Genomic DNA, 25,708 nt, shown 5'->3' on the forward strand with positions numbered 1-25,708 from the left:
GGTAAGCTCTTTGTGAATTAGAGATGTTGGTTGTGTATGCACATTTATAGCCATACAGACATGTGCTGGGGAGGTAGGTAGCACATCAAACCGGTTTTCATATAAAACACTAGGTTTTTGAATCATAGTTCCATATTCTCAAAGCTTTTGACAAATAGACAAAAAGTTAAGGTTAGAAAGTAACTTGCATTTAAGTAAAGAACCTCAATTTTTAAAAAGCTGCTTAACGTCCATTAGGAGAAACTGAATTTCTAAAATGCATCTTCAGTGATGTTAGAATAAATTTTGAAGCAGTTATAACTAGCATTTTTAAGCAGTTTGCTTGTAATACACCAGAAATTATACTTTATTTGTTCTTGACAACATTGTAGAAAACAAAGACTAGGTTTTTAAAACTGTCTAACCAATATGATGAATGTCAGTCACTTAAAAAAAAAAACCCACTGTAGCATAAACACACACTGTATACAGGTTTTATTCAGAATTAGAATAATTGAATCAATGACAGTGATTTGCCAGGATGTCAAATCTCTCCATCATATCCTGTCACTACCAGTTTATTTTTTGTGATCAAAATCAAAAAGACAACTATTTTGTCACCTGCTATTTTTTTAGTACTAAAAATCAGGTTTCTTCTATTTTTTTAGAATGTCTGGTTTATTTTTTTCACTTCTTTTAATTCGAAAGACACAAATTCTTCCCCATTTTCTTTTCAAAATAAAGTTTCAGAATTGATCTGTCAGTTAAAATTAAAGGGCTTTTATATTAAGCAAAGGTGCTTTTAAAATTTAAAGCAACTTCAAAAAATCAATTTAGTCCATAGATAATAAATAATGTGCAGATACTCCACAAAAGCTTTGCTATGTCCTTTCATAGCATTATGAACAATCTGAATAAATTCAAATGAATATTTTAGTTGTGTTATTATTTTAATAACTCTAACCTTTTTCTTACCATGTTGTGATTCATTTTATACAAACACACAACGGAACAATTATGTAGCATTTGACTCTGAAAAGGAAATGTGAAGTCATCAGATATGTAAATTGTTCATCAAAAATACTTAACAGGTCATTGATTTACTACCCTGGCTACCATGTCTATAAAATTAACACCAAATTACTAGTTAATATATGCTTTGCAAATAGATAAATACTATAAAAATTGAATGTGCATATTTGAACCCTTATTTTAAATATAAAAGAAACTTTTCAAACTCAGTAAAAGTGCATGTTGAGCAATAATTGTAGCTGGGCTTTCCGAAACTCAGATCCAGGTGCTTTGTTGTTATTCCCCAGGCAGGCTTTGCAGAAAGAAGCTACAGAGGGATGTATATTTTGGTTTTCCTCTGATAAAAACCCACTCTAAAAATGTGTTTTCCTTTCTTCTGGAAACATTACCAATTATCAGGACGCTAATAACTTACTACCCAAAAATAGTGGTCTTCAGTAATGCTACAGTAGGTATACAGACCATTTTTGATACATTTTGAACTCCATTAACATTGTTTTCTCAGTCATCAACTTCTCTCAAAGATATATTCAAGTAACAGTACCAGCCATAGTATTTGAAATATCCTCATATATTTTGTTTCTAAAACTTCATAACCCTATCTAGTATTCATTTCTTACACACTAGATTTGCCTTTTTTTAACATGAGGTAAATATTTTGAATACCGCACCCTGCTCTCAGGTGCTGAGGTTCTAAGACCTTCTGAATTTCTCTCTAGTAGCCACCAGACAATTTCCACTTTTCTCTTCCTCCTCTTCCATTTATTTGTTGTCTCTACCTCCAGAATCTGCAAATACTAACACTAGACCAAAAAAAACCAACAACAAAACAAAACAAAAAACAAAAACACTTCAAAAGGAAGCGACACTCTGCAGGCAATCAATTCCCTGTCTTTTAATTTTAAAGAATCAGACACACGCATACACATACAAAAGGGAAGGGGGGGGTATTCATTTCTTTAGAGCCCATTATGAATGTCATTTCTAAAACATCCTGTTAATGCTTTCCAAAAATAGTCACCGTCAACGCCATCAAACTTTAATACTAACCCTAAGTACTTGCACTTTGAACTTTAAAAATGAGCAGTGAAATCATGTCAGGACCAGGCAAAAAAACAAAAACAAACCAAAAAAAAAAAAAAAAAAATGCTACAGATGAGGTTTTTTTCTTGAGAAACAGAAAAAGGAAGCATTTGTGTTTGGCCTTCACGAGCCAAACACTATAGAGAGAAGAAAAGCATTTTTTAAAATCTTGTTAAAATTAAAGCCCAGGGCAAAAAGAAATAAGGAGAATATAGACACCATCCTAAGATGGCAAAAATTCACAAAACGAAGAGAAACTACTATGTTAAGTGAATTTGAGGCAACCTATTTCTGTTGTGGGGGAGGGGAAGGTAGGCAGAAATGATTGTATGAGCCACATCAAGAAGCTGTTTACCAGGTAAGAATTAGGAGGCCCAGCTTGGGAGGGTGCAGCAAATACTCCGGAAACTCACTGTAGCAAAAAGCAGAGTAATTTGGTTGTTTCCTATTCAAACACTCAGTTCTAATTTTGTTCGCTGGGTCTCCGTAAGTCCCTCAAGTCTGGAGAAAAATCATAGCTGTGAGTGTTGTGATTCTACTGAAGACAACACAGATGGGTATTTTGGTCACCATCCTGGAAGATGGCATCCAAGCTTCCCCGCAGCGTTCTCACGGATAAATATATAAATATACGTATCAGTAATTAAATAAAAATAAATTATTTCAACGACAACGAGTAAAAGTCCACCACCTCCAGGGCCCTGCTTCCGCACGACGCCTGTCATGCACCGCGCCTGCCATGCTGGTCCCCCGGGGAGCGCCTGGAGCTCCATTCGGAAGGACAGCTCCTCTCCCTGGGGTGAGGGCAGAAGGCAAAGCAGCCGCTGTTCCCTGGCAGTCCTGACCCTCGGAGGACACCAGTACGTGCCCAAGCGCGCGTGCGCACAGAGACGCTCGGCTCCCACAGCACTCCACCCCCACCCCCACCCCCATCCCCAGCTCCGGCACCCAGAGCTCAGCACCCAGGTCTCCGAAGTCTGTGCTCTCTGCACCACTGAGCCGTGGGCCAGGCCTGGCTGCCTGACCCTGGCCCACATCTGAGCCAGTTGGAAAGTGTCCCTCCTCGCAGGGAAGAAGTGCGCCAGCCAGCAGCTGCAGCACACACCATGCAGCCCTCCCCTGGGAGTAGCGGCTGCACAAGGTCAGGAGGTAGAAGTGTGTGCACAGGCCAGCGTGCATCCGTGTGCACACTGCAGAAGTGTGCAAGCGTGCCTTGAACACCGCCGCTGAATCCACAGCCGCGCACATGTAGGCCTAAAAACCGCAATCAACCCAGGAAGGTGTCTCTAGACGTGCAGCAATTCTGGGTGGAAGAAAATGATTAATACGCAGCATGCCACAGAGATGAATCACAGTTATCTGTTCCGGAGGAAGCCCTTCACCAGAAAAGAGTGGATGTTGAACAAGAAGGCTCTTTCTTAAAGCCTCCAATTAATTTCTATATTTCTGACCATTTGCCTTTGGGGATTCAAAACAAAACAAAACAAAAGAGCAGAGTACAATTCAGTGCAAGTGTGTCTTTGTCCCCAGAGCGTTCTGCCTGTGCAAGCATTTCATCTAGACGGCCAGAACCCCCAGCCTCTGACTGAACTTCGCAGAAGAAAACTTATCCGTATTGACTTATATTTTGCGCAGAGCAGACAGAAAGAAAAGTCTTGGACGGGCCTTTTTTCACCCAACAAAGGCTTATTTTTTTCCATCCTTTGCTGGGGCTCAAGCACTCCTGCCCTGCGTGCCGCCACTTTAAACATGATCAGATCTGTGCTTCATTGCAAATAACAACTGGCCGACAATAGGCCCGGCTTCATAGATTTGGGAATGTTTGGCTTAAGCTGCCAATGACTGAAGGCCTTTAGCTCCCATCGGCCAGTCACAGTCCGCTTTGTTGTTGTCTGTTGATGTGTCTGTGCTCATTATTCCTTGACATGCAACATCCCCCCTCCACCCTCCAACCATCCACAACCGCACAGAAAGCGAGATTCAAATGGGAACAGCTGTAGTGGTTCAATGGGAAATGATGCCTCTTGTGCAAAGGGGAGGGAGAGAGAAAAGGGAGAGGACCTATTTGAGAAAGGCGACAGCTTTCAGAGAGTCTTGTATAAGAAATCTACTTTTGAATATACTTCAGTGAAATCGCTGTTGAAATAGCCCGACAATGGAAATCTGCCCAGATTGAAAATGCCAGCCCTAATTCCAAAGACAATTCCTAGTTAATAGCTTGTTGCATTTTTAAATCATTTCTAGACTTTGAGTTTTTGAACTAAATGGCTAGCTGGGGAATGTGACCGTTTTATATATACGTTGTGGGTACAGATGGGCACAGATCTACACATAGCTTTAAGTGAAATTTTTTTCCTAACACATCTCAAATTAATGAAGTGATAAGAATTATTTCTTTACAAATTAGAGTATGTATGAAAGGAACCGTTGGTTTAGAATGATAATCTAACATGGAAACAAAATTTGTAACACCACACTATAAGGTTAAAAAGAAAATAGTATAATAAAGGAAATACAAAGGCTTTGGCATGGTTTTTACAATCAACAATGGTTAATTTTGATATGTAGTTGTGAACAACTTCAAAACACTTAAGTTTAAAACTCTTGCAAGCACTTTTAATTGATTAGGAATGAATTCTAGATGCACAAAATGATTGGACTGTGAACAGTAATACAACTATATCTAAGAACAATTAATTTTTGCTGGCCAAGAAAGAAACGTATGATTGCATGAAAATGTGTATAAAACATCTATAGAGTATTCTTGTCAAATATAAATGAAATTAACTTTATTATAGAAATCATTCTGAGGATTTCTAGGGAAGACAAATACTTACATTTTGACATAAAACAAATTGGATTTTATCGAAGACACACTCTACCTTTTAGCTATCAACTTTTTTCTTCCTTGAATTTATATCTTACCCTTTTTTGCACATAAACTTCATCTGTTAACAACCTTTGGAAAACCAACAGATATTCTTACGTAAATCTAGTGCATGTTGTTCCAGGTTTAATTATATGCAAAGGAATGATACAAACTTGGAACATCAGTCCATAAACTATGAACAGATGGGTAGAAGTATTTGATATATCTTGATAAAACTCTTAAATTCGTGGCAAAGCTTGTTGATCATGGTTTCCTTTTTTTTTTTAAACAACTTCATGACCAACACAGATCAAACATCCATCCAGTCTACGTTGTTCTTTTTTCATAACATACAAATGCCCATTTACAAATAATACACCAAAATGAATAAAAGTTTGGATACCAAAATGAAGATTTGTTCCAACTGATATCGTGCCTTCTGTATACAAAGGTCCTTGTTTCAAGTCCATTCCCCAGTGGTACAATACAGGACACAAATGCAGAACTGAAGTGCTTCTAACAACCATTTTTCTTTCCTTCCTGAACGCCCAACTGTTGTGTCCACATAGTCACTGACTGAATTAACACAATATATCCTTTTTTTTTTTTTTTTTTACTGTAATCTTGGCCAATACTGAGACATATCAGGTTCACTTCCAGGAACTTGAACTGGAACTGACACACCAGGGGAAATGAGTCCTAGAAGTGGATGAGAGAAATAGCCATGTAGAAATTCCCTTCGAGAGATAAGCATGGAGTATGAATTATTGGTTAAAAAAAAAATCTCTAATGCTCTCTAACATTCTAACTGTATTTAAAAAAAAAAAATACACAAACAGAAGTAGCACCTTCAGAAACCAGATAACATGTTTCCACATATCTATTCAATCCCAAGTCCTCCCACGCAAAAGAGGGGGGGGGGGACAAACAAACCTCCATTTGTTTGTTAGTATGTTTGGAACTGTACCAATATAACTATCTCTGGAAAGCCCATGTAACTTCTTCATTTGCAATGAAAGGCAGGGAAGAGCTGGGAAGGTGAGAAGTCTTCGGACAACACTCACCACGCTGCTCACTCAATCGGGCCCTCACCACTGAGCTCTGGCTAATAACCTCTCTTCAGAGAACTTACATTCTCAGGCCTTGCCCTCATACACACCGTCTGTGACCAAATTCAGGAAAAACAACTTTGCTTTCTATCTACATGGGATCAGGTTACTAACTTGCTTGACTGAATTTCCCCCATTGGATCAGTTTTCCCCAGAGAAAACTTGCGAGCAGCAAAGAGTTAAAACACACCATGACACGAGGCCAGGAGGTTCTGTGGAGGTTCACTTTGAGCGAAGGGAGATCACCTGGCAAAAGGAGCTGTGAAGGCCACCTCCGAGTAGCCTGCAGGGGGCGGCGGCTCACCTGTGGAAGTGGTGCCCGAGGTGCCCATCGGCTGACTGTTCATGTGTGTCTGCATATGTGGGGGGGTGTAGGTGTCATAACTCCGCCCGTTCACCGAAGGGCTGGTGGGCAGCATGCAGGAGTACGAGGAGGTCTGGCTGGGGACTGGGGGCTGAGAGGAGAAAGGCAAACCAGTGGTTACGGAGAAGCACATCCCACAGCCACATCCCCAGGCTCTCCCCTCCCCAGGAACTGTGCCAACAAGCTGGATCACTAAAGATGCCCTCGTGTAGACTACTGGAATTCCAAAGGACAGCCTGGCAATCGGGCCTCCAACCAGTCCTTCCACTGACCACCGCTAGAGTAAATGTTGCCCCAAAGTACTGCTGTCTAGCTAGATGGTGGACACTATCCATAAAATGAATAGGGTTTTCATCCATTTTCATCTTGGACCTCTTTTGGCATCTGCAGAGAAGCTATAGCATGAGGACTTCCATGAAAACACACCCCCTCTCCTGGAAATCCAATCTATTTGCGAATCTAGTGACAACCACATCCTGTATCTCAAGCACTGGGCAGAGGCCTGTGGGAGGAGTTCTCTAGAAAGTCTGCTCCAGAGACCCTGGGAGCCTTTCATGGTTGGACTCATGGGATTAAAGACTCTTTGAAGAGGCAGATCAGTAATGATCTCAGATTAAAATGGTCACAAGTGTCAGTAAATATTAAGCCCATCCTGAGAATTAGCTGTGACTTCCTTATAGACCTAAAAACCCAGATGAGATTCTATCCATAAAATTGGGTTGCTCCCCTCTGAGTGTTTGGACTCAATTGAAAAAGTAAACCTTTCTCCTAAGTGAGTAAGAAATACACAGAGCTGACACAAAATCCCTCATGAGCTCACGTGGAGCTATGCCAGGGCAGCAGGATTGGGATGAATTAATAGAAACAGAACGCCAAGAAGAAGGGAGATGATAGCACTACTCTGTTCTGCAAACTGCAGAAATGTTTAACATTTCAAGATTCACCCTCTCAGAAAGGGTGACCCAGTAGAGAGGGTTCAGTGGAAGACACCCACCTCTTGTAAGATGGTTGAAGATTATGGTCAATGAGATGAACTGATGGACAGACAGACCAAAACCCACTCCCTGCCACCAGTTCCAAAATTCAAAGAGTAAATTTTCTCCGAACAATAGAACTATTAATAACTTTTTAATTTTCATTATGCTTCATGAATGTATGTATGTTTTGTTTTATGGAAGTTGTGTAACTTTTTAAAGTTAGTGTTTGTAATACATTGACCCCACACCAGTCAGTAGTTGGAAACAACCTTCGTAGAACAGTAGCCCCCGTGGAACTGCTTCTAAATGTTTTCTCATATACAAATTTTGTGATCTTGGCAGAAACCTGGATGTCGCTATAATTTACAAAACTAAACAAGACACTCAGCGGCCCTATGGAAGTCGGAGCATGACTGGAACATCAGGTTCAAAGAGGCAAGCTTGCCTTGAGGGCCCTGCCAGAATTTCAGCTTGCATTTTTTTCTAATTCCCAAAATCATTTCCTCTAGGCAACCTGACTTCTGGAAAATTCCAAAGCAGTTGTAGTAATACCAACCAATGGGCCGTTAATCCCTTAAGATACATTAATTGCACTACGGCTGCTAATATCCAGATGCAATAAAAATCAACATGTGAATAAATTCCTCTGAAGCTGCTTATGTAGCTGCTCCTGTTTTGGCCTGAAGACTGTGAAACATTTATTTTGTTGTTATTTGGAGTTGAAATTCATCAAAAGACATTCAGGGCTGAGGGTTCCATCTGTGTAACCCCAGCACTGTTGCCAGCAGGGGCTCAGCCTGGCCAATCTCACACCTCCCGGCATCTTCCAGGAGTTCTGGCAAAGTCACCAGAGAAGGCCCACCAGAAGACCAATTTTTTTTTTCCCATCAAGAATCCATCCAGGTCGAAAGTTGTAGTACACCCCACCTGCCCCATGTAACTTCCTTTCCCTAGAAAGGGCTAGTAGTCTATACAGGACCTTGCACATGTAGGAGCAGATAACCATTCAAAGCAGAACTGAGAGGAGAGGCAGGCTGGAACATAAGGCAGCCAGCGTGCCACAAACTCATGACGTAATTAAGTTTTAGCAAATACCTCTATTCCATTTTTTATTGTAAGATACAGAAGAAAACTCACTGTTCTCTCAGTATATCCCACTATGCAAATATAAATCTTATTTCTGACCCTTTTTTCCTTCCTCACCAGTTCATCACATATACTCTAAATAATACCCAAAATGGGTCCACAGGGTATGTATTCATTAATATGAACACAGTAACATAAACCCAAATGTAGGTATACTCTAAGCCCTTCTTATCTAATAACGTGCCAGAATTATTTCCACTTTCTGGTACCCAAAACATGCCCCATCCCCACCCAACGTTATCAAGCTAACATCCTCTCTGAGCAAAAGGCAGATTAACTTGGTTTTCATGGTTTTTTCAGAGCAGCCATCCATCAATCCCTCAATCCAACAGAAAGACTGGATTGACTGTTTAAACTTGACTGGTAGGGTGCCTAGGTGGCTCAGTCATTAAGCGTCTGCCTTCGGCTCAGGTTATGATCCCAGGGTCCTAGGATCGAGCCCCGCATTGAGCCCTGCATCAGGCTCCCTGCACAGTGGGAAGCCTGCTTCTCCTTCTCCACTCCCCCGGCTTGTGTTCCCTCTATCACTCTCTCTCTCTCTCTCTGTCAAATATATAAATAAAATCTTTAAAGAAAATAATATTATTGTTTAAAAAAAAAAAAAAACCAACTTGACTGGTAAAGACAATCACCGCACCTGGGAAGGTTCCCAAGGGTGCACGCGTGGCCAGTGAGATTTGCAGGCCCTGACCCCCTCCTTACTTCTTCTCCCAGCACCCGGGACGCAGGCAGCCAGCGGCCTCACTTACTTGCATAGGCAGGTTATTCGCCATGGTGAAGCTGGGCATAGGCGGCAGGGCGCTGTACGTGTTGGTGAGGGCGGTGTCTGTCCGGCCCAACATGGAGCCCGAGGTGAAGGAGGAAACTGCAGGAGAAGGACACCACAGACCGTCATGCTGAGAGGCAGGGCCAGGGCAAACAGGTGAAGTGCATTTATGACTGGTATGAATATTCAAATTACCAGGTGTGGTGGGTTGTGGGATTGGTTGGTAGACACTGGTGCTGAAGCTACTGCTGATGGGGATGTGACTGGGGGTGTTGCTGGCCTGTCTCCTCTGGTTCCTCAGTTTTTCTTCCCTTCTCCATTTGGCCCTCCGATTAGAAAACCATACCTGGAAATCAGATGGAACAGGTCAGGCCTGTGCCTACCCCAGCCCATCCTTCCCCCCTCTTGCCTCCACTGCTCCCCAGCCCCATGCCCCGTCCCCCAGGGGCAGCAAATCATTTAGCAGACTGAATCTTTCACAGTTTCTAGAAAGGAATGGCGTTCCTTACAACTAAGCACCTTTGTGTCCAGAAAGGGCAAATGGGAGGCATCACAAAGCATGAAATCACACGGCACTGGGTACCTGTATCCTTGCTTCAGGTAGATCGATTTTGGCTGCTAGTCTTTCTCGGGCAAACACATCCGGATAATGGGTTCTCTCAAACTCTGGAAGAGGAAGTTGAGTTTTCCACATTGTGCCAGAATTTCACAAACCAACCAAGTGTGTGTCAACCAAGTTCAGGCTGGTTCCTACCTCCCCATTTCTGTCACTTCCAACCACTTCCCTTAAAAATGCCAGTACCATGGTCATGGACTGTACTTGGAAGAGCTATCCCACCGGATAAATTTTCTTTAAATTTAAGTTAAATTTTCTTCAGAATGACATTCATTCGAGTACCCTTCTTTGGCCTGACTTAGCCAAATCATCATTTTTTTCTTTATGAGAAGTCAGACTCTTGGTCTTTGAATTACTGGAACATGAAAAGAAGAGAGAAAACACACACACACACACACACACACACACACACACACACTGAAAAGATGCCCAGGGGGAAAAAAAAGAAAGAAAGAAAAAAGAAACCTTTTCAGTCCTCTATGCAAAGAGCCCCGGCTAAATTTAGCTCTTTGTCCTGAAGATGTGGCATTTAGTTTGATTTACTGCTTCTCTACTTTGAAAAACTCCATCACCTTTCTCCAGGGCCTCAATTTGCTCTTGGGTAAAGGATGTTCTATTTCTCTGCAGCTTCCGCTTCAGCTGAAGTCGCATCTGGGCCTCGTCTGAATCTTCTCCATTGGAACTGATGGAGTTGGTATTCTCTCCCCCTCCTTCCTGTTGCTGGCAGCCATCTGGAACAAAAAGAATAAGACAGTGAGAGAAATCTGAAATAACTTGGAGCCCGGGTGTAGCCATAAACTCCATGAGCAGTCCCTCCTGACAGGCTCACCAAGACATTCCCTAGGTCACTTAAGTGACAGCCTTCTCCTAATAAAAGACATCAATGACATACATTATCTTTCTTTCTCTCTCTCTTTTTTAAATCAAGTCTGTATCTTTTTATCTGTTTTTGTCAAGAAGACACTGTACAATATAGACACTGCAAAGTAGCATGTCTTTGAATAACAAAACAAGCGCTGAAGTTTCCAGTTAAAATGGTCCCTTATAACTAACCTTGAGTCCCAAATGCCTCGCTCAGTTCCCTTTCCCTACAGAATTTATTTACCTATAGCTCTGTTGGGAAAATAGAAGAGTGATGTTCAAGATTTCAGCTGATCTATAATCAGTAATTCCTATCTAATCAATTAGATGTTGATAGGTTTGTAGAAAATGCTATTAAGAAACCAAACCAAGCTTGTAATCTTTAAAAAAAATATTTATCTAGTTTTTATTTGAATTCTGCACAGTCAATTTCATTTTAAAGGTTGTGAATTTAGAAATGCTCGCATTGTTCTGCAGTTTTATTCAACTATTGTATGAGTGCGCTTTGCCTTGACACCTATTACGAGCACAGCTGTAATTATATCATCACCAAGAACAGGCTATAATTGCTGAAAATGGAATTTTATATTTAGATAAAAGGACTGTCCATTCTTTGTAATGTGTTGCACCAGAGAAAAGTAAGATTTCTTTTAAATTTTTAACGTGTAATTTTAAAAAAGAAATAGTAGAGAGTTCACTAACTAGCTAAATACTTATGCTGCAGCTGAATCCTTGGCATATCATTTAAGTGGTACATTTTTAATTAGGGCATTTCCACCACTTTTAATGTAATTTCTATCATTAAACAGGGGAAAGTTTTATTGTTTTCCCTTGCTGTTTGGAGGGCAAGTTGTACACTTGGGCTAGCTGTCTCTTGCCTTGCCTCTTGCTCCTGAGGCCACGGCCTGTCTGAAGGGAGGACTCAGCCCTCACTGGGCCTCCAGGGCCACTGCAGACTGGGTCCCAGATCTTTCGTCCCGGGGCTCCCAAGAGATACCAACAGGGGCTGTGCCCCCCCATCCTAGAACGTTGGCGGGGGTGGCGGGGGGGGGGGGGGGGAGAGTGGGGCACGCCTCTAGGGACGCCTTGGTGGGAATCCACTTGGCCAGGAATATCATTTATAACCAGGAGACAATAGGCAGTGCCTTCAAAGAGTTCAGGGAATTGTGACAGGATCTAGTGGGATCTTTTCAGGAACTTTGAAATGTTTTAAAACCCCAACTTTCTCCCCCATTTAAACAGGCGGATTCATCGGCACTGGCCACCATATGGGCCCTTGGAGATCTATTGAGATGACCACCAACACTTGAATAGCGAGGGGCTGCTTTTCAGCGCCGCACAATGCCCCGCGAGTAAGGGAAACTATTAAACTCCTGGGGCAGGAGCGTTGGCAAACTTTCGTGGGCAGAATTTTGAGGCCACAATGAGCGCGGACAACAAAAGGATTCTCTTGAGGCGTGCAGCGGGCCACATTGTGTTACAAGAAGCCCAGTCAACAGACTTTTCAGTGAAGTGTGTTAACCCCTCTGCTCTGCTATCATTAATCACTGTCCGAAGAGCGGGCGCCTCAATGCTATTTAGGGCGCTTGGCTGGGGGGATGGAGGGTGGATGGGGGGCCAGAGCAGGGGGTGGGGGAGGCAAGGAAAGTGGATGGGGACCAGGCGGGCTTGTGTGGGAGGGGCGGATGGTGAAGGCAGGGAGGGTGGAGACCAGGTCTGGGGTGGAAGAGGGAAACAGGGAGGGAGGAGGGGGCCGAGGGGGTGGGCTGAGAGGAGGAGGGAGGGGGTGGAAAGAGATGGAGAAAGAAAGAAGACTTCAAAGAGACAGAGACCCAGAAAGGTATAAGGACAGAAAAAAGTGCTGAGGGGAAAAAGAGGCAAGAAGGTGTAAGGAGACAGGGAGAGAAAGGAGAAAAGGAAGACAAGGGATAGACAATTACTAGATAGATCGGCTCTACTTGGGTCGTCTTGCGCTACTTCAGAGAGGTGGGGGGTCAGGGAAGGCTACTTAGTGGAGGGAGACGCTGGACTCACATGTGTGGGCACAAGTGTCTGTACAATTTACTGCCCCAAGTTTCCAGGTGACTTTCCAAAGTGAAAAGAAAGAAGAGACCCCACCCCCTCATTTTCAGATTCAGCAAATGGGGAAGACTTCAGAAATAGCCCTTTCTCGCCAGTTAACTAGAAACTAGGCCTGTGGATTATTCTTTTTGGAAAACACAAAAAACTCCCACCATGCGACGTTTAGGGACTGGGGTGCTGAAGAGAACACAATCCTATCTCCCAGGGGTGGTCATTCGTGCCTGCCAGATCACTCATGCCCACTCCAGCCCTTTTTCTTGGCATTTTTTATTTCACCAATTAAACAAAGCTGCCCAGGTTTCCCTCAGGAGACCCCCCGCAGATAGCATTCTCTACTCTGGTTTGCTTCTCTGACATTTTCCTAATTTTAAAATTTTGAAGATTTGCATGCTCTCCTTCCCACCCCCCACCCCCCAATCTCTCGCTGTCTCGCTGTCTCACTGTCTCTCACACAAGAACTCAGGCCTGGCTCTCATTTGAGAACGGACATTTAAGGGGTAAGGGAAGTCAATGGAGATAGAGAGCCCTTGGAGGGGGGGGGGGCGGGGAGGCGGAACTAGAGGCCGGTCAGGAGAAACTGGTGACGGCAGGATCCCTCTACGACCCCGCAGAGCGGGCGTGCCCTGCAGAAAGTTTGTTCCTACTTTCAAAGTAGCAGGAGAGGTCACTCATAGACTGGGCACACCCCCCCCTTCTTCTTCTTGTTTTTTTTTCCTTTGGTGGATTTACCTTCCACTCTTAAAGCTTTTAACAAAATAAAACTAAAGGTTGGATCTCGAATTCTCCATATGATAAACCTAAGTGGCAGACAATTAAGATATCTTCTTTAAAAGGCGCCCCCTCGGAGCGCGCAAAGAAGGGGCCTTCAATGGGCGCCTTCCACCTTCCAGGCTAATCCGTGAGAAGGCGAGTGAAAGCGCCTCCCATTATCTCGGCCCCAGGACCATCTGACGCTGGGGATAGGATTTGTTTCCTGGAAGAAGGAGAGGAGAAAAAAAAAAAAAAAAAAAAAAAAGGAGAAGACGAAGAAGAAGGAGAAGGAAAAAAAAAAAAAAGACGCTGGGAAATAAAATCATTCCTTAGTTTCTTAGTGTCTTAATCAGTGAGGCGGAAAACAAGCCAGAAAAGATAGCAACCCGGTTGCGGCACCTTTTCAGCTCTGGAGCGCGGATCAAAACATTGTAGCATCTGTTGAAAGGAGACTGACTAAATCCTATAGAGGGCCTGGGTATTAGGGGGGTGGGGGTGGGGGGGAGGAGATAAGAAAAAGTGTCTCCGTGATCCCTAAAACCACCAAATCGCTGGAGAATTGGGGCTGGATAGAGTTGTCTCTTGTCAGCCCACGTCGTCGCGATTTTATTCACCGCCGCATGGCGTTGATCAGATGGAAACCATATTTGTCTCCCTCTGAGACCTAACCTCGCCTTATGCTTTCGGAGTAATGGACTCTTTAAAACCCCAAAACGGCTTCCCGGGCCGGGAGAGGGGGCGAAGGAGGTGGGGGGGGGGTCTCTTAGCCCCGGAAGGTCTGAGGATTCCCGGGGCGCGTGGGCCGAAGCCGGCCACCCGCACCCCGCGTCCCCACGCCCCGGACCCCCGCAGCGGGGGCGGCGGCCGGCGCCCGCGGTCGCTGCCTCCGAGTGGGTTTCTTGCGGGGGTGGAGAGGGAATTGGCAGTCGATGAGTCAGAATCCTCCAGCAATTCGGCGCTTAAAAGTTAAAAGCTCCTGAATGAGCGCCACCTCCCGCCGCAACCATCGCCACAGGGTCCTTGCGTGAGGCTCTCGCTTCCCGCCCTCAAGCCTCCCGGGACGAAAAGCTGCCCTAATCGGGCGCCACCTCTGGTGGAAAACAGAGGGGCTGGCAAAAGTGCTGCCCTGGGCTTCCGTCCCGACTCGGGAAGCAGGAGGGTGGACGTCCCGTAGGCCCCAAGCTGACGAGAGCCCTGGCATCAGGGGTGGGGGGGTGAAATGGGGGGGTGGAGGCTCTGGGCTCAGCCTTCCCAGACCCGGCCACTGAGCCCCACGCTCTCCCCAGGCGTTCTCGGACCGACCCTGGCCTCCCGACTCGGCGGGGGAGGGGCCCCAAGGACCTCTGGTCGCTGGGGGCTGGGGGGCGGGCGCTGGGGAGTGCCAAGTTCAGGTGTCTCTCGAGTGTGTCCCGTGTGCGCCCATGGGAATCCAACTGTTTCCAAGGTCAGGTGAGGGTGTGGTGGTCTACGCTCAGCCCCGTCACTCCCTGTCATCAGAGGTGCCCTAGGCCTGGGCCCGCGGCCGGAGCTGAGACGGCACCTCCTCGGGTGTGCCCGCCTCACCCCGGGAGGCCGCGGGGTCGGGGCGGGATCGGACTAGCTGGCCAGCGGGGTCGCCCAGGGGAGCCCCGGCCCAGCGCATCAGGAGGCCTCCGCCGGCCCAGCGGCCGCGCTGGGAAACACAGAGCGAGCGCTTTGCTCCCTATCTTCCCAGTGTCCGTCCTATATTGTTTTCTGCTCTTAAAACTGACATGTCTAATTGGCAATTGGTGCCGAATCGTGTCCAGAGGTCTCTTGTGGAACATTTCTACAGCTGTCTCCTTCAACTAGACGCTTATTCATGTCGCCTTAATGAGAAACAAAACGTTCTCTAATGAGCAATTACAGAGCGACAGGATTGTTCCCATAACAAATTCTTGCGAGTGACAGAAGCATCCTTTGTACCAGATATTTCGCATACTGTTACCGATTTTCCCTTCTCTAGCCCGGCTCCGTGGAGGAGCGGGGCGCCCGGAGCCCGTCCGGGAGCGCACTGACGCGCGGGCAGCTCCAGCAGCGTCCCCGCGCCGCCGCCCCCAGCCCAGAGCCCCCAGGCTTCGTCGTGCTCCGGGGAGTGAGACGCCACGTCCCATTATCCCGCATATTATCTCCTTGTCACAAGAACAACAAATACCGATTAATCTTCGGAGTAAACTGTTTCCTATTCTTGACCAAGCTACCTCGGGGTGTGTAGGGGAGGGGAAAGCCAACCGGCCCCACCCCACCCCCATCTGGTCCTCTTCCTCCATTCCTTCTCAAAGATCCTGCGACAGTCCAGATTCCTTCTCTCCTCCCAGCCACCCCCACCCCACTCTCTCCAGCCAGCGGCCTGGGACACCCCGCAGGCCGGCTCACAATATCCTCACCCCACCCTTCCGGGCAGTCGCCACCCACAGAGGGTGAGAACTGGGGTCCTAGAGAAGTGGAGGGAATCCCACCAGAGATGATGGGGTTGTGTGAGTTGGGAGCCCAACACTTCCAATGCCCTATCCTGTACTCCGCCCTGCATCTCGCTGCTCGCCCTTTCATAGGCACCCTACTCATAGTCACATAATTTGTCAATTATGGCAAAAAGCAAAACGATACAATTATGTTTACCTCGCAGTCTGTCAGTGTGTTAACTTGTCACACTTCTACAGCAAGGGGGCTCTCCGTGCATTTTAATGGCAAATTTGAATAGGGCACCACACAGCTAACTCTTGCACACGCACATATTCCTGCCCACAACATACACGCGCACACGGACCAGCCGCATTCTTACTACTCCTGACACCCACGGCCCTCAAATTTGAAAGGCTAATGAGATAGTTCAACAAACACTACCCTTCTACAAGGCAAGTCGGTGTGTCCCAAGCCTTTAAAGAGTCTCTCCACTACATTCTTCGAGCACAGAAGTGAGAAGAGGGGAGAAGTTGGGAGAGAAGATGGGCAAGGGGCTGCCCATATGGAGAGTTTTGAGGGTGGGTGCTCAGGTTTTTACCTTGCGTAGGTTGCCCTGGCACCGAAGTCCCCGGATACCAACCCGGGCGGGTGCCCCAGCTTCCGGTCTGCCCGTTCAACATCCTTAGTTTGTCATACATGCCGTCTGCGCCCATCTGTTGCTTTTCGCTAGCCAGGTTGCGAAGAACTCTGTTTATTGATGACACCTGCAAATCAAACCAAAATCAAACCAAATGGTAACGTCTCCCAAAGACAGTTGTCCTATCTTCAGTCCCCATCTCAGCACACCCACTCTCTTAAAGAACGACACTTAACATGTTTTTTTTTTTTTTTTAAATACAACCAAACAAACAAACTCCAAGCCATCCTGGGACAGTGGGTGGATTTGCAGAGACATTTTAGACAGAATGACAGCCATCACTTGGGGCGTCGAAACTGAGTTGGGCAGAGAATGCGGGATGGAGAGGGCATTTCCTTCACTACTGCTGGATATCTATGCTGACCTAATCTTTGTTAAAAGACTTCCTCCAAAAAGGCTATGACTTGGCTTAGAGCTCCCTTTCACTCCATCTCCTATTAGGGCAGAAGTGGATGTCTGACACCTGAAGGAAGGTTCAGGCAGTCTGAGTTGGAGGAGGTTAGAATTTGGTTTTCATTTTCATTTTCCTTCTTGATTCAAGTGCCTTTCCCTGGGTGCCTCCACCCTCTACTTTGCAGCATGCAAATAAGGTGAAAAGCTCCCCGCACTTGACTCCCATTTTCCAGAAGATCAAAAAAAAAAAGTTCAGTGTCCTCCTCTCAACACCCCCAGATACAGAGGTGACAAAGGTGGAGCAAGGGAGGGGACAGAGGCAGAATGACACTGGCAAGGAGGAGGAGGGTAGGCAGGTGAAGAGAGGGGATGGTAGAGAGGAAAGAGCATGGGGCTTAGGGCAGGGAGGGAATGATCTCTGTGAACTTACACTTGGTATGTTATCGTTGGTACAGACCCCCTCGGACAGTAATCTGTCTCGGATTTCCCAAGCAAAGATGGACGGGCACTCCCGCTTATACTGGGCTATTTTGCTTACAACTTCTGGAGTCGCTACTCTCGGTTTACTACCACCGATTGCCCTGGGTCTGATGGAGCCAGTCTCGTAATACCTGCCCAGAATTTTACTCACACATCCGTTGGACACCTGCATAGGGGAAGTGGACAGAAAACCACATTATTAATAATTTCAAGACAAAAATAAAATTGTTTAAGTATGCATTAAACAAGGACAAGCTTACGTTTTGATTGTCCAGCACTTGGACTTTTGCATCTGCATGGGTCTATAACACAAAAATATACCTTCAATGGTATGAGAACTTACTGTAGAGAGCTTTTTTTCTTAAAATTACATTTGTAGCCCTAAAAACTACAAATATGATGATACTTTCAAACAGTCTGACCTAAAAAAAAAACTAATTTAAAAGTTTTTTTTAAAAAAAACTGTTTTCTTAAACATTGCCTCAAGATGCATCAAAACGAAGTCAGATTAATTTTTTTTGTGCTGACCTTGCTTAAAGTGGTGTTATGTTTTAATGAGCAAAGGAGGAAAATAAACTAAAATTGTACGTATTTTCCTTTTAAAAAATATGCCCAGTTGAGTAAACGTGAGTTAGGTAGGGAGGTAAATAGCATTTGCCTTTTAAAATCAATATATATTCTTCATGAATATGAAGAATGCAAACAAATATCTCAAAATCTGAGGTGAACATGGGATGAGGGAGAAGGGAATGAAATTATGCTGGTTTATACAACTCAGCTCATTATAGTTCATAAACTATTACCACAATTAGTGTTTTCACCAAATGAAATGAGAAGGGTGCTTGGGGTTTTCTTTTGTTTTTTTTTTTTTTTTTAATTCACACACACATTTTTTTTTTTACTTAAGCAGATGAGTTATCTTATGTGACTGACCCAGGTTGAAAGAGATAGGGAAGGATGTTGGAAGGCAAGGGGAAAGCGGGGATGGCAGGGGAGTGGGGTAGGGACTGGGGTGGGGTGGGTGAGGGGGGTCCGTAATTAGCAGCGTTTACAGCGAGAAATGAAGAGAGGGCCTTGAGAGTGGAGGGCCGCGGGGGCGGCGAGTGGGGCGGCGCCGGGAGGATCACCTGCAGAATTCGGGAAATGTCGCACGGCCGGGCCCCGCTGTGAGCTAGCTCTACGATCTTCTGCCGGGTGGAGTCCGGCAGTGGCCGCCCGTTGACAAAGACACCACCGAGCTGATTCACTCCGCTGTGACCTAAGGAAAAGGGAAAGGAGAGGAGAGGAGAGCAGAGCAGAGCAAGGAGGAGAGGAGAGGAAGAGGAGTAAAGAGAAAGAGGAGGAGGAAGAGGAAGGAGAAGAAGAGGAAGAGGAAGAGAAGACAACCACAATGCATCCTCAGCTCCCTGCCAGCCCATGCCAACCTCAGCAATCGGTTTCCTGCTATCCATCAAAAACGCCACGGGACCACGCAACCACGCAGGGCATCAGGCAGCCCAGCCCAACACAGCCATGCTCCTGCCCACCGGACTGCAGAAGCACTGTACAGACACATGCCAGTGAGCAAGAACACACGCACCTCATTCCCGCTGTCACTCTTGCCGGGCCCCAGCCCACTTGTCCTCTCCATAAACAGCCCAGCCAGCCTCTGAGCCCACAAGGTGCAAACAATCTTTCAAAAAATATCCTCCCAAAGATTGCCTCTGAATGTCACGGCAAAATGTGGGTTCTGTAGAACCCACACTCAGTCTCCAAGGTCTCTGCCTTGTTGGAACTGTGATAGCAAATCCTACAGCTTTTCACGTTCCCTTGGACTCCAGAGTCCAGAAACGTTGGCTGTCACACTCCAAACTTTGGCGAAGCCACAATCACCAGCGTTGAAAAAAAATTACACGTATATATATTACATTACATTACATATATATGTGAAGAGATGGGAAGGGCGTAGAGAAGAACCAGAAGAGCAAATGTGCGGCTGGTGAACCCCAACCTGCGGATCGGCTCCAAACATAGAGTAGTTTGGCTTGCAGCACTGGGGCCGAGAGCCTGGAGCCCATCCGCACCGGCCACAGCTCGCTTTACTTCCGCTGCTCAACTCGGCCTTCCACACAGCCAAGCCCAGATATTAGCAAAAAGCGAAAAGAACAAGAAAGGAGCACACCACAGTGTCTTCTACCCCCTCCTTTATCTTGCTATTCTCCCAATCTCACCCCCATTGTCTAATCTTAGAGAATAGAGAAAGGGAGTTAGCACCTCTCGCTAGCCCCCTCCCCAGTAACCACAGGCACACAAATAAAGCCGATTGCCAATTTCCACTTCCTTAAAAATCTCCAACCTGCAGCCCCGACTCTAGAGAGCAGCCCTTCCAGGAGAAGACGTGGCTCCCCGCTCCGCTTCCTGCTCTCTCTCCTCTCCTCTTCTCTCTTCTCCTTGGAGCCTCTGATAAATTGACTCCAGGAGACTGAGCTTCTTAGCAATAAATAAGCTCCAAATATAGAAGAGGGGGGAAAATATGATGAGCCTCTCTGACATTTGTCTTTAAAATAAAACTAGCTGCACGTCAAGTTTGAGCTTAATTTCTGGAAATAGGCGGAAGTCGCTCTGGATCATGCATGGAAGGCTAATTGAAAAGATCAGTCGGGGCGCTTGTGGCAGCCTTGTCACTTTGTGACACTGCTCCGCTCCAGGAAATTGCATCGTCACGACAAACGGGACCGTGATAAAACGACCCTTTCCGTCCCTATTTGTAGATCACTCAGACGAGATTGAACTGCACTCGTTTCCCCTTCGAGGGGAGCCGCGTTTTCAGGGTAGCCGAAGGCTTGGGGTGGAGGGGGGCCCTCATCGTCGGGGGCGGGGGCAGAGCCTCAACTCGATGAGAAGTGACAGGCGTTTGGGGGATCTGGGCTCTGGCCGGGCCCAGCGCGAGCGGGGACATCTCGGGGACACCACTTCTCCAACAGAGCGAGGCCTAGTCCCCGCTTCCGGTTTCTGCTAAGTCCCCTTTATTGCCTTCCTTTGCCTCACAAGACCTAGCTACTGCTCCAGCTGCGGAGCCTTCCGTTTGGGCAAAGGGAGCCTTCCGGGAAAGAGAAAGGCTGCCCCAGAGAGAGACCGAGAAAGACTTTCCAAACTTCACGCATCCTGGGCAATTCCCAACCCATGAATGCCAAGGTGTGTGAGGCCGACTAATCCTTGACTTCCCTCCTCCTCCCCCCATCGCAAAAATAACATGCCCGCCACCTCCGCAGCGGCCGTCCGCGGGTGCTCGCCCAGGACACGCCAGGGCCAGGTTGCCAGCATCAAAAAGGCAGCGAGGAAGCGCCGCTCTAAGTTCCCCTGCAGAGGTTAAGCCTCAATCATTGTGTCCCTTCCCTAGGGACGGCTGGAGCTCTCGCCCAGTGGCGATGATTATGCGCCTAGAATTCGACCGCGAAGCATCTAATAGGAAAACATATGGTGTCAATTTGGATGCTCTGCGCCTCGCGCACACCCGGGAGCGAGCGGCACAAAGCCCTGCAGGCCGGCCCGCGACCTCGCGCCCCTTGGGGCCTGCCAGCCAGGCCGCAGCGGCAAACGCCCAGCGCTGCGCTCCCCCGGCCGGGACCTGCGGGAGAGCCTATGGCCGGGGAGCCTGAGCTGCCGGGGCAGAACCTAGCAGCCAGGAGAGGTGGGCAGAAGCCCCTCCTCTCCAGGGAGGCTCCCTCCGGGCCTGGCAGGTTCTGCACAGCTAACCCGCCTTAAAGCTCGCCACCTCGCGCGCTTCGAGCCCACCAGCCCCGGAAGCACCTGGGGCGGCTAGCGCTTCCAGGAACGATGGATCCGGCATTGGAGACCCTCCGAATTCTGCAGTTCGGCAAGGAAGGTGGCTAGAAGACAGCCCTTTCGGCACTCCTAACACAGCTGAACCCTCACACCGCCTCCAGACTCTGCACCTCACAACCAATGCCTAGTTTCACTGGGTCTCCAGGCTCCCAGGCCCCGGCTCCAGACTAGCCCTGCCACATACCAGCACTCACGGACTAAGCAGGAAGGTGGGCTGGGGCCCAAGGGGCCTGGGCACAGAGAGGATGGCAGGCACCAGAGCCGGGGATTCAGAGGCACTGCGGGCCTGGACCGATCAGAGCAACCGCATAGCTACCAGGGCAGGGCTTCTCCAGCCCCAAGGATCGACACTCGCTCTCTTTCCAGACCCAGTAAACCTACTCTGGCCAGTAACAACCCCAGGGTTCCAGTTTACCACCACCCCCCACCATCGCAGGCCAGGGTGTCCCACTCCTTTTGCCTTCTAGGCCCAAAGCTGGGGTGGGGAGGGGAGGAGCTGTCCTGAGAATGACTGGGGGAGGGGAGCCGTCGTCCCCCGCACCCCCCCCCCCCCATGGAGGAGACATTCAGTCTTGGCTAAACCCAAAGGGGCCTCCTTCTCGAACAACTAGGAGAAGCCTCCGCCCCGCCCTGTTCAGCCCAGCCTCTCTCTCTGGGGTCAGAGCCCGGGCAGGGGCGGGGAGGGGGTGTGAGTTACAGGATTTGGGGGGGGGATGGGGTTTCTATACCTTAGCTTCGCAAACTCTAGCGGGCTATTCTGAAGGGCCCAGCCCTTGTTCTTCCAGGAGCGAGAACAGCAGAGCAAACGTCCTCCCCTCTCAGGTTGTGGATAGTGAAGGGGTGCACGGCTGCCTCAGGTCCCTGGGCCTCTTCCCTTGCGCCAGACGGCCTGGCCAGCGTGGACACCGAGAACCTCTGCGCCCTCCCCTGACCCGCTGGTCCCAGTGTCCCCAGCTCAAAGTCTGAGAAAGACCAGAGGCACTTACTGTTCTGCATGCTGGCGCTCGCTGGGGGCCGCGGGATCCCACGGGGTTCGAATATGGGGGTCTGTTAGCAAGAATATAGGTGTTAATCCTGGGCCCACGCCAGGTAAGCCTAACTCCCAACAGAGGATGACCTGGAGCCTGAACAGGAGAAGGCCCCTTCTTGAGGAAATGATGCACTCAAACACTTGGGGCCACTGCGGGGGGGGGGGGGGGCAACCCTCTCTGCCCTACAGTGCATGTAAAATCTACCCTTTGGGCTACAAATAAAATACTCCAATATTCCCAACCTGTTTTCCCTAAACCTCTTAGAAGTTCACTCTTTAATCAGGAGAAATGACCCAATTTTGATTTTTTTTTTTTCTTCTTCCATGTGAACAACAACGAAGAAGTATTCTGACTCAGGTTTTGGAGCCCAAAGCAGCCACTGCAGAACTTGCCTGAAATCTGGGATGTCTGTCCACTCTTACAATAAAAGGTCTCACACATCTGCGCACCCCTAGTTAAAGTCTTCCCCCTAAGACAAAACAAAAGGAGAGAAAGGTATGTCAAACTTGGCTCAAAAGCATAGGCCCATGGGCTCTCAGAGCCACACTCTCAGAAAAAGAAACAAAACAAAATATGCATCTAGGGATTAAATACCATAAAACCCTAAATCCCAGAGTTACAACCACATTTCCAGCTGCCTCTCTTGCAGCAGTCCCCACCTTTTAAAAGTGGCTACTCTGGTCTGACTTGGAAGAACTGGAGCATCTGACAAATCAGGGAACCATTTTGTAAAAATATCAAGAACCAGTTAAAGGGAAAGGGGAGAGCAAGAGACACGGTGGTGTTAGGAACAGAGGCCAAAGACTAATACCTGAAGTTTAGAGGTGAGGAGAGGAGGATCTCTAAACTTCAAGGTGCCTGAGGGTGCAGGCTGGGGCCGATCTGAAGGACTGCAGAGCCCATACTCCTTCCTTAAGGAATTTCACCACCCGAGTTCCCCCAAGGCCCCCAGCACCCAACTCTCTGGTTATCCCTTCATCTTCCACTGTCTCCCTCAAAGCTTTCCAGCCAGGCCCCCGCTCCACCCACCTCCCAGCCTTTCGGGGACTTTGAAAGTATCGAGCCCAACTCCCCCACCCTCTAAACCTCACTTATTGTGATTAACTTCTCTTTTGGTGTTTAGATCTTCCCCCCTTTTACTGTACTGTGACACACGCTGTCTACCTCGCCTCACTGCTTTAAAAAGTACGAACAGGAGGGGGTGAGCGTGGTCGACAAAGCCTACAGACAGCAAACAATGGCTTCTATTCTCCAGCTCTCCCCAAACCCAAAGAGCAAAACCTAGTCTCCCTAACCAGCAACACAGCTTCCAACCAAATGTACCAACAACCCACCAACTCACAAAGGGAACAGAGGGACACTTCTAGCTTTGTAAGTCCTGACCCAGCTCGGGTCCCCCAAGGTTCGCCCTCCACCACCCCCTCCTTGCTTTGCCCTAAAAAGAAGGTGGGGGGAGAATAGAAAAGTAATTTCTTGTTATAAATATCTGGAGGTAATTGTGTTACTGGTGTGAGTTGTTAGGGGCTGTAAAAAGATACAACGGCACCGTGGGGAGCTCAATTGGGAAGAGAGAGTTACAATAAAGAACCTATTCAAAAGATTTGCAAAAAGAGAGAGAGAGAGAGAGAGAGGTAAAATAATTAAATAGTCACAGCATTATTTCTCCATTTAAAAAAACTAAAATATTCATTCTTTTCTTTCTGTTTTGCTTATTGTGATTATTAATCTTGCCTGACTACAAGCAAAGAATTCCAAGAAGCACATTTTTCCTCTTCAAGGCCATTCATGGTCTAATTTATTAACTAGCTGGGAGGCAGCTTAAATCCATAAAAATAAACTTAAGAGGAGGAATTTTCCCAGCTTTCAAACGTGGCCTGGTAAATATTGGAGACAGCAGAGGGCTACCTAGTTACCTCTAGCTGGGTTGGCTCCCAGGGCCTTTATCCTGTCCCTCAGTCCCCACAACCACAGTCAGATCCAGGAGGGGCAGAAACCCCAACTTCTTGAAGAATATGCCTCCCCCAGCTCAAAGTGAGATTCTGAAACTGCAAAGTAGCCGCAGCCAGGGTAAGGGGAAGTGGAATTCTCCTAGAAGGGGCAAAACTTCCTGAACTCCCCTCTGTGACCCACACTGTACTCAACCACAACTGAATGCCCCCATCCTGGCCCAGACTTTTTTCAAGCCATTAAAAAAAAACAAATTCACTAGCTGATTCCAAAGAGGCCCAGCCGCTTAATTTTGGAAGCAACTGGGAAGGTGGAAACATTTCGTGTTCCAGTTCTGCTCCATTCCCACCTCCATCTCAGCTAAAAAGCTATTTAATTAGTTAAGTAATCGTTAACACTTAGAGCAAAAGCAACCCGGGAAGCTGGCCACACGGACACCCGGAAGCAGTCATGGGCAGGGAGGCTAGAAGCCCCCAGTTGCAACCAGAGCCCACCCCCACCCCAGCTCAGCCCAGGGCTTTCTACAGCCTTAGTCCAGTCAGAGACTCACTTGGGGGGAAAGAAAGAATCTCCAGACACCTCGGACTCCAATGGAGCCTTGGTTCTCTATGCTACTACCCCCATCCTGGACTCAAGCCTCTGCTTTCAAATGCAGTGGTTTAAATAACTGAATTCTCAAAATCCATCCCAAACTCTTTCGCTGGGGTGAAGGGAAGAGCTCACTTTGGGCCCTACCGGCCCCCAGCCAAAGAGTAATTAGCAATTAAGATGACAAAGTTTCACTCTCTAGGGCCAAATAAGATAACAACTTATCAAATTGCCTTCAGACGTTTGCAAAGGTCGCTGGCTATAAAAAATATAATGTCAGCGGCAACAACTACTATTTCTCCTTGGTAAACTCACCAGGCTTTCATTGCTTTTCATTTCATTTTCTGCTCCTGTCCCCTCCTCAAACCTTCCCAAGTTCGAGTTAAACATCCAAAATGGCTTAGGAAGCTTTAGAGAGTATGAGGGGGGGAAAAAGAAACCACGTTCACTTTGTTTTTAAACTTTCTAGAAATCACTCATGACTGGAGGGCCGGGTTTAAGCACTCGAAAAAGAAAGCATTTCCACTTGAAATTCAACTCCATTTCCCCCCAATTACACTTGCTAAAATTCAGGGCTATTATAATCCAGGGAGACTGAGAAAATCTGCACAAGGAAAGAGGCAACAACTTTATGAACTTTGAAAAGACACTTTTCCTCCTGGGGTCTTAGAATCGAAAAGCTCTCAAATTAC

General features: G+C 47.1%; 1 protein-coding gene across 4 annotated transcripts; it reads right to left on the reverse strand.

The window, feature by feature from the left end:
* Positions 1-5,321: 5,321 nt before the first annotated feature.
* PAX6 (paired box 6) lies at positions 5,322-22,928 on the reverse strand. 4 transcript variants are annotated; one of them, XM_047693942.1, is made up of 12 exons: positions 22,874-22,928; positions 22,437-22,497; positions 18,753-18,883; positions 17,886-17,927; positions 17,576-17,791; positions 16,654-16,819; positions 10,514-10,672; positions 9,909-9,991; positions 9,521-9,671; positions 9,309-9,424; positions 6,377-6,527; positions 5,322-5,662 (listed from the first exon to the last, which is right to left on the reverse strand). In XM_047693942.1, exons 2-12 carry the CDS (start codon positions 22,444-22,446, stop codon positions 5,577-5,579), a joined length of 1,311 nt encoding a protein of 436 aa, XP_047549898.1. In that variant the 5' UTR covers positions 22,447-22,497; positions 22,874-22,928; the 3' UTR covers positions 5,322-5,576. The 4 variants fall into 4 exon arrangements, with proteins under 4 accessions (XP_047549898.1, XP_047549901.1, XP_047549902.1 ...); XM_047693945.1 differs by having other exon boundaries at positions 17,777-17,791; positions 22,874-22,899; XM_047693946.1 differs by lacking the exon at positions 17,886-17,927 and having other exon boundaries at positions 17,777-17,791; positions 22,874-22,899.
* Between the last annotated feature and the right edge of the window lie 2,780 nt (positions 22,929-25,708).

Source organism: Lutra lutra, chromosome 10, assembly GCF_902655055.1.
Source record: "Lutra lutra chromosome 10, mLutLut1.2, whole genome shotgun sequence".
NCBI classification, from domain to species: domain Eukaryota; kingdom Metazoa; phylum Chordata; class Mammalia; order Carnivora; family Mustelidae; genus Lutra; species Lutra lutra.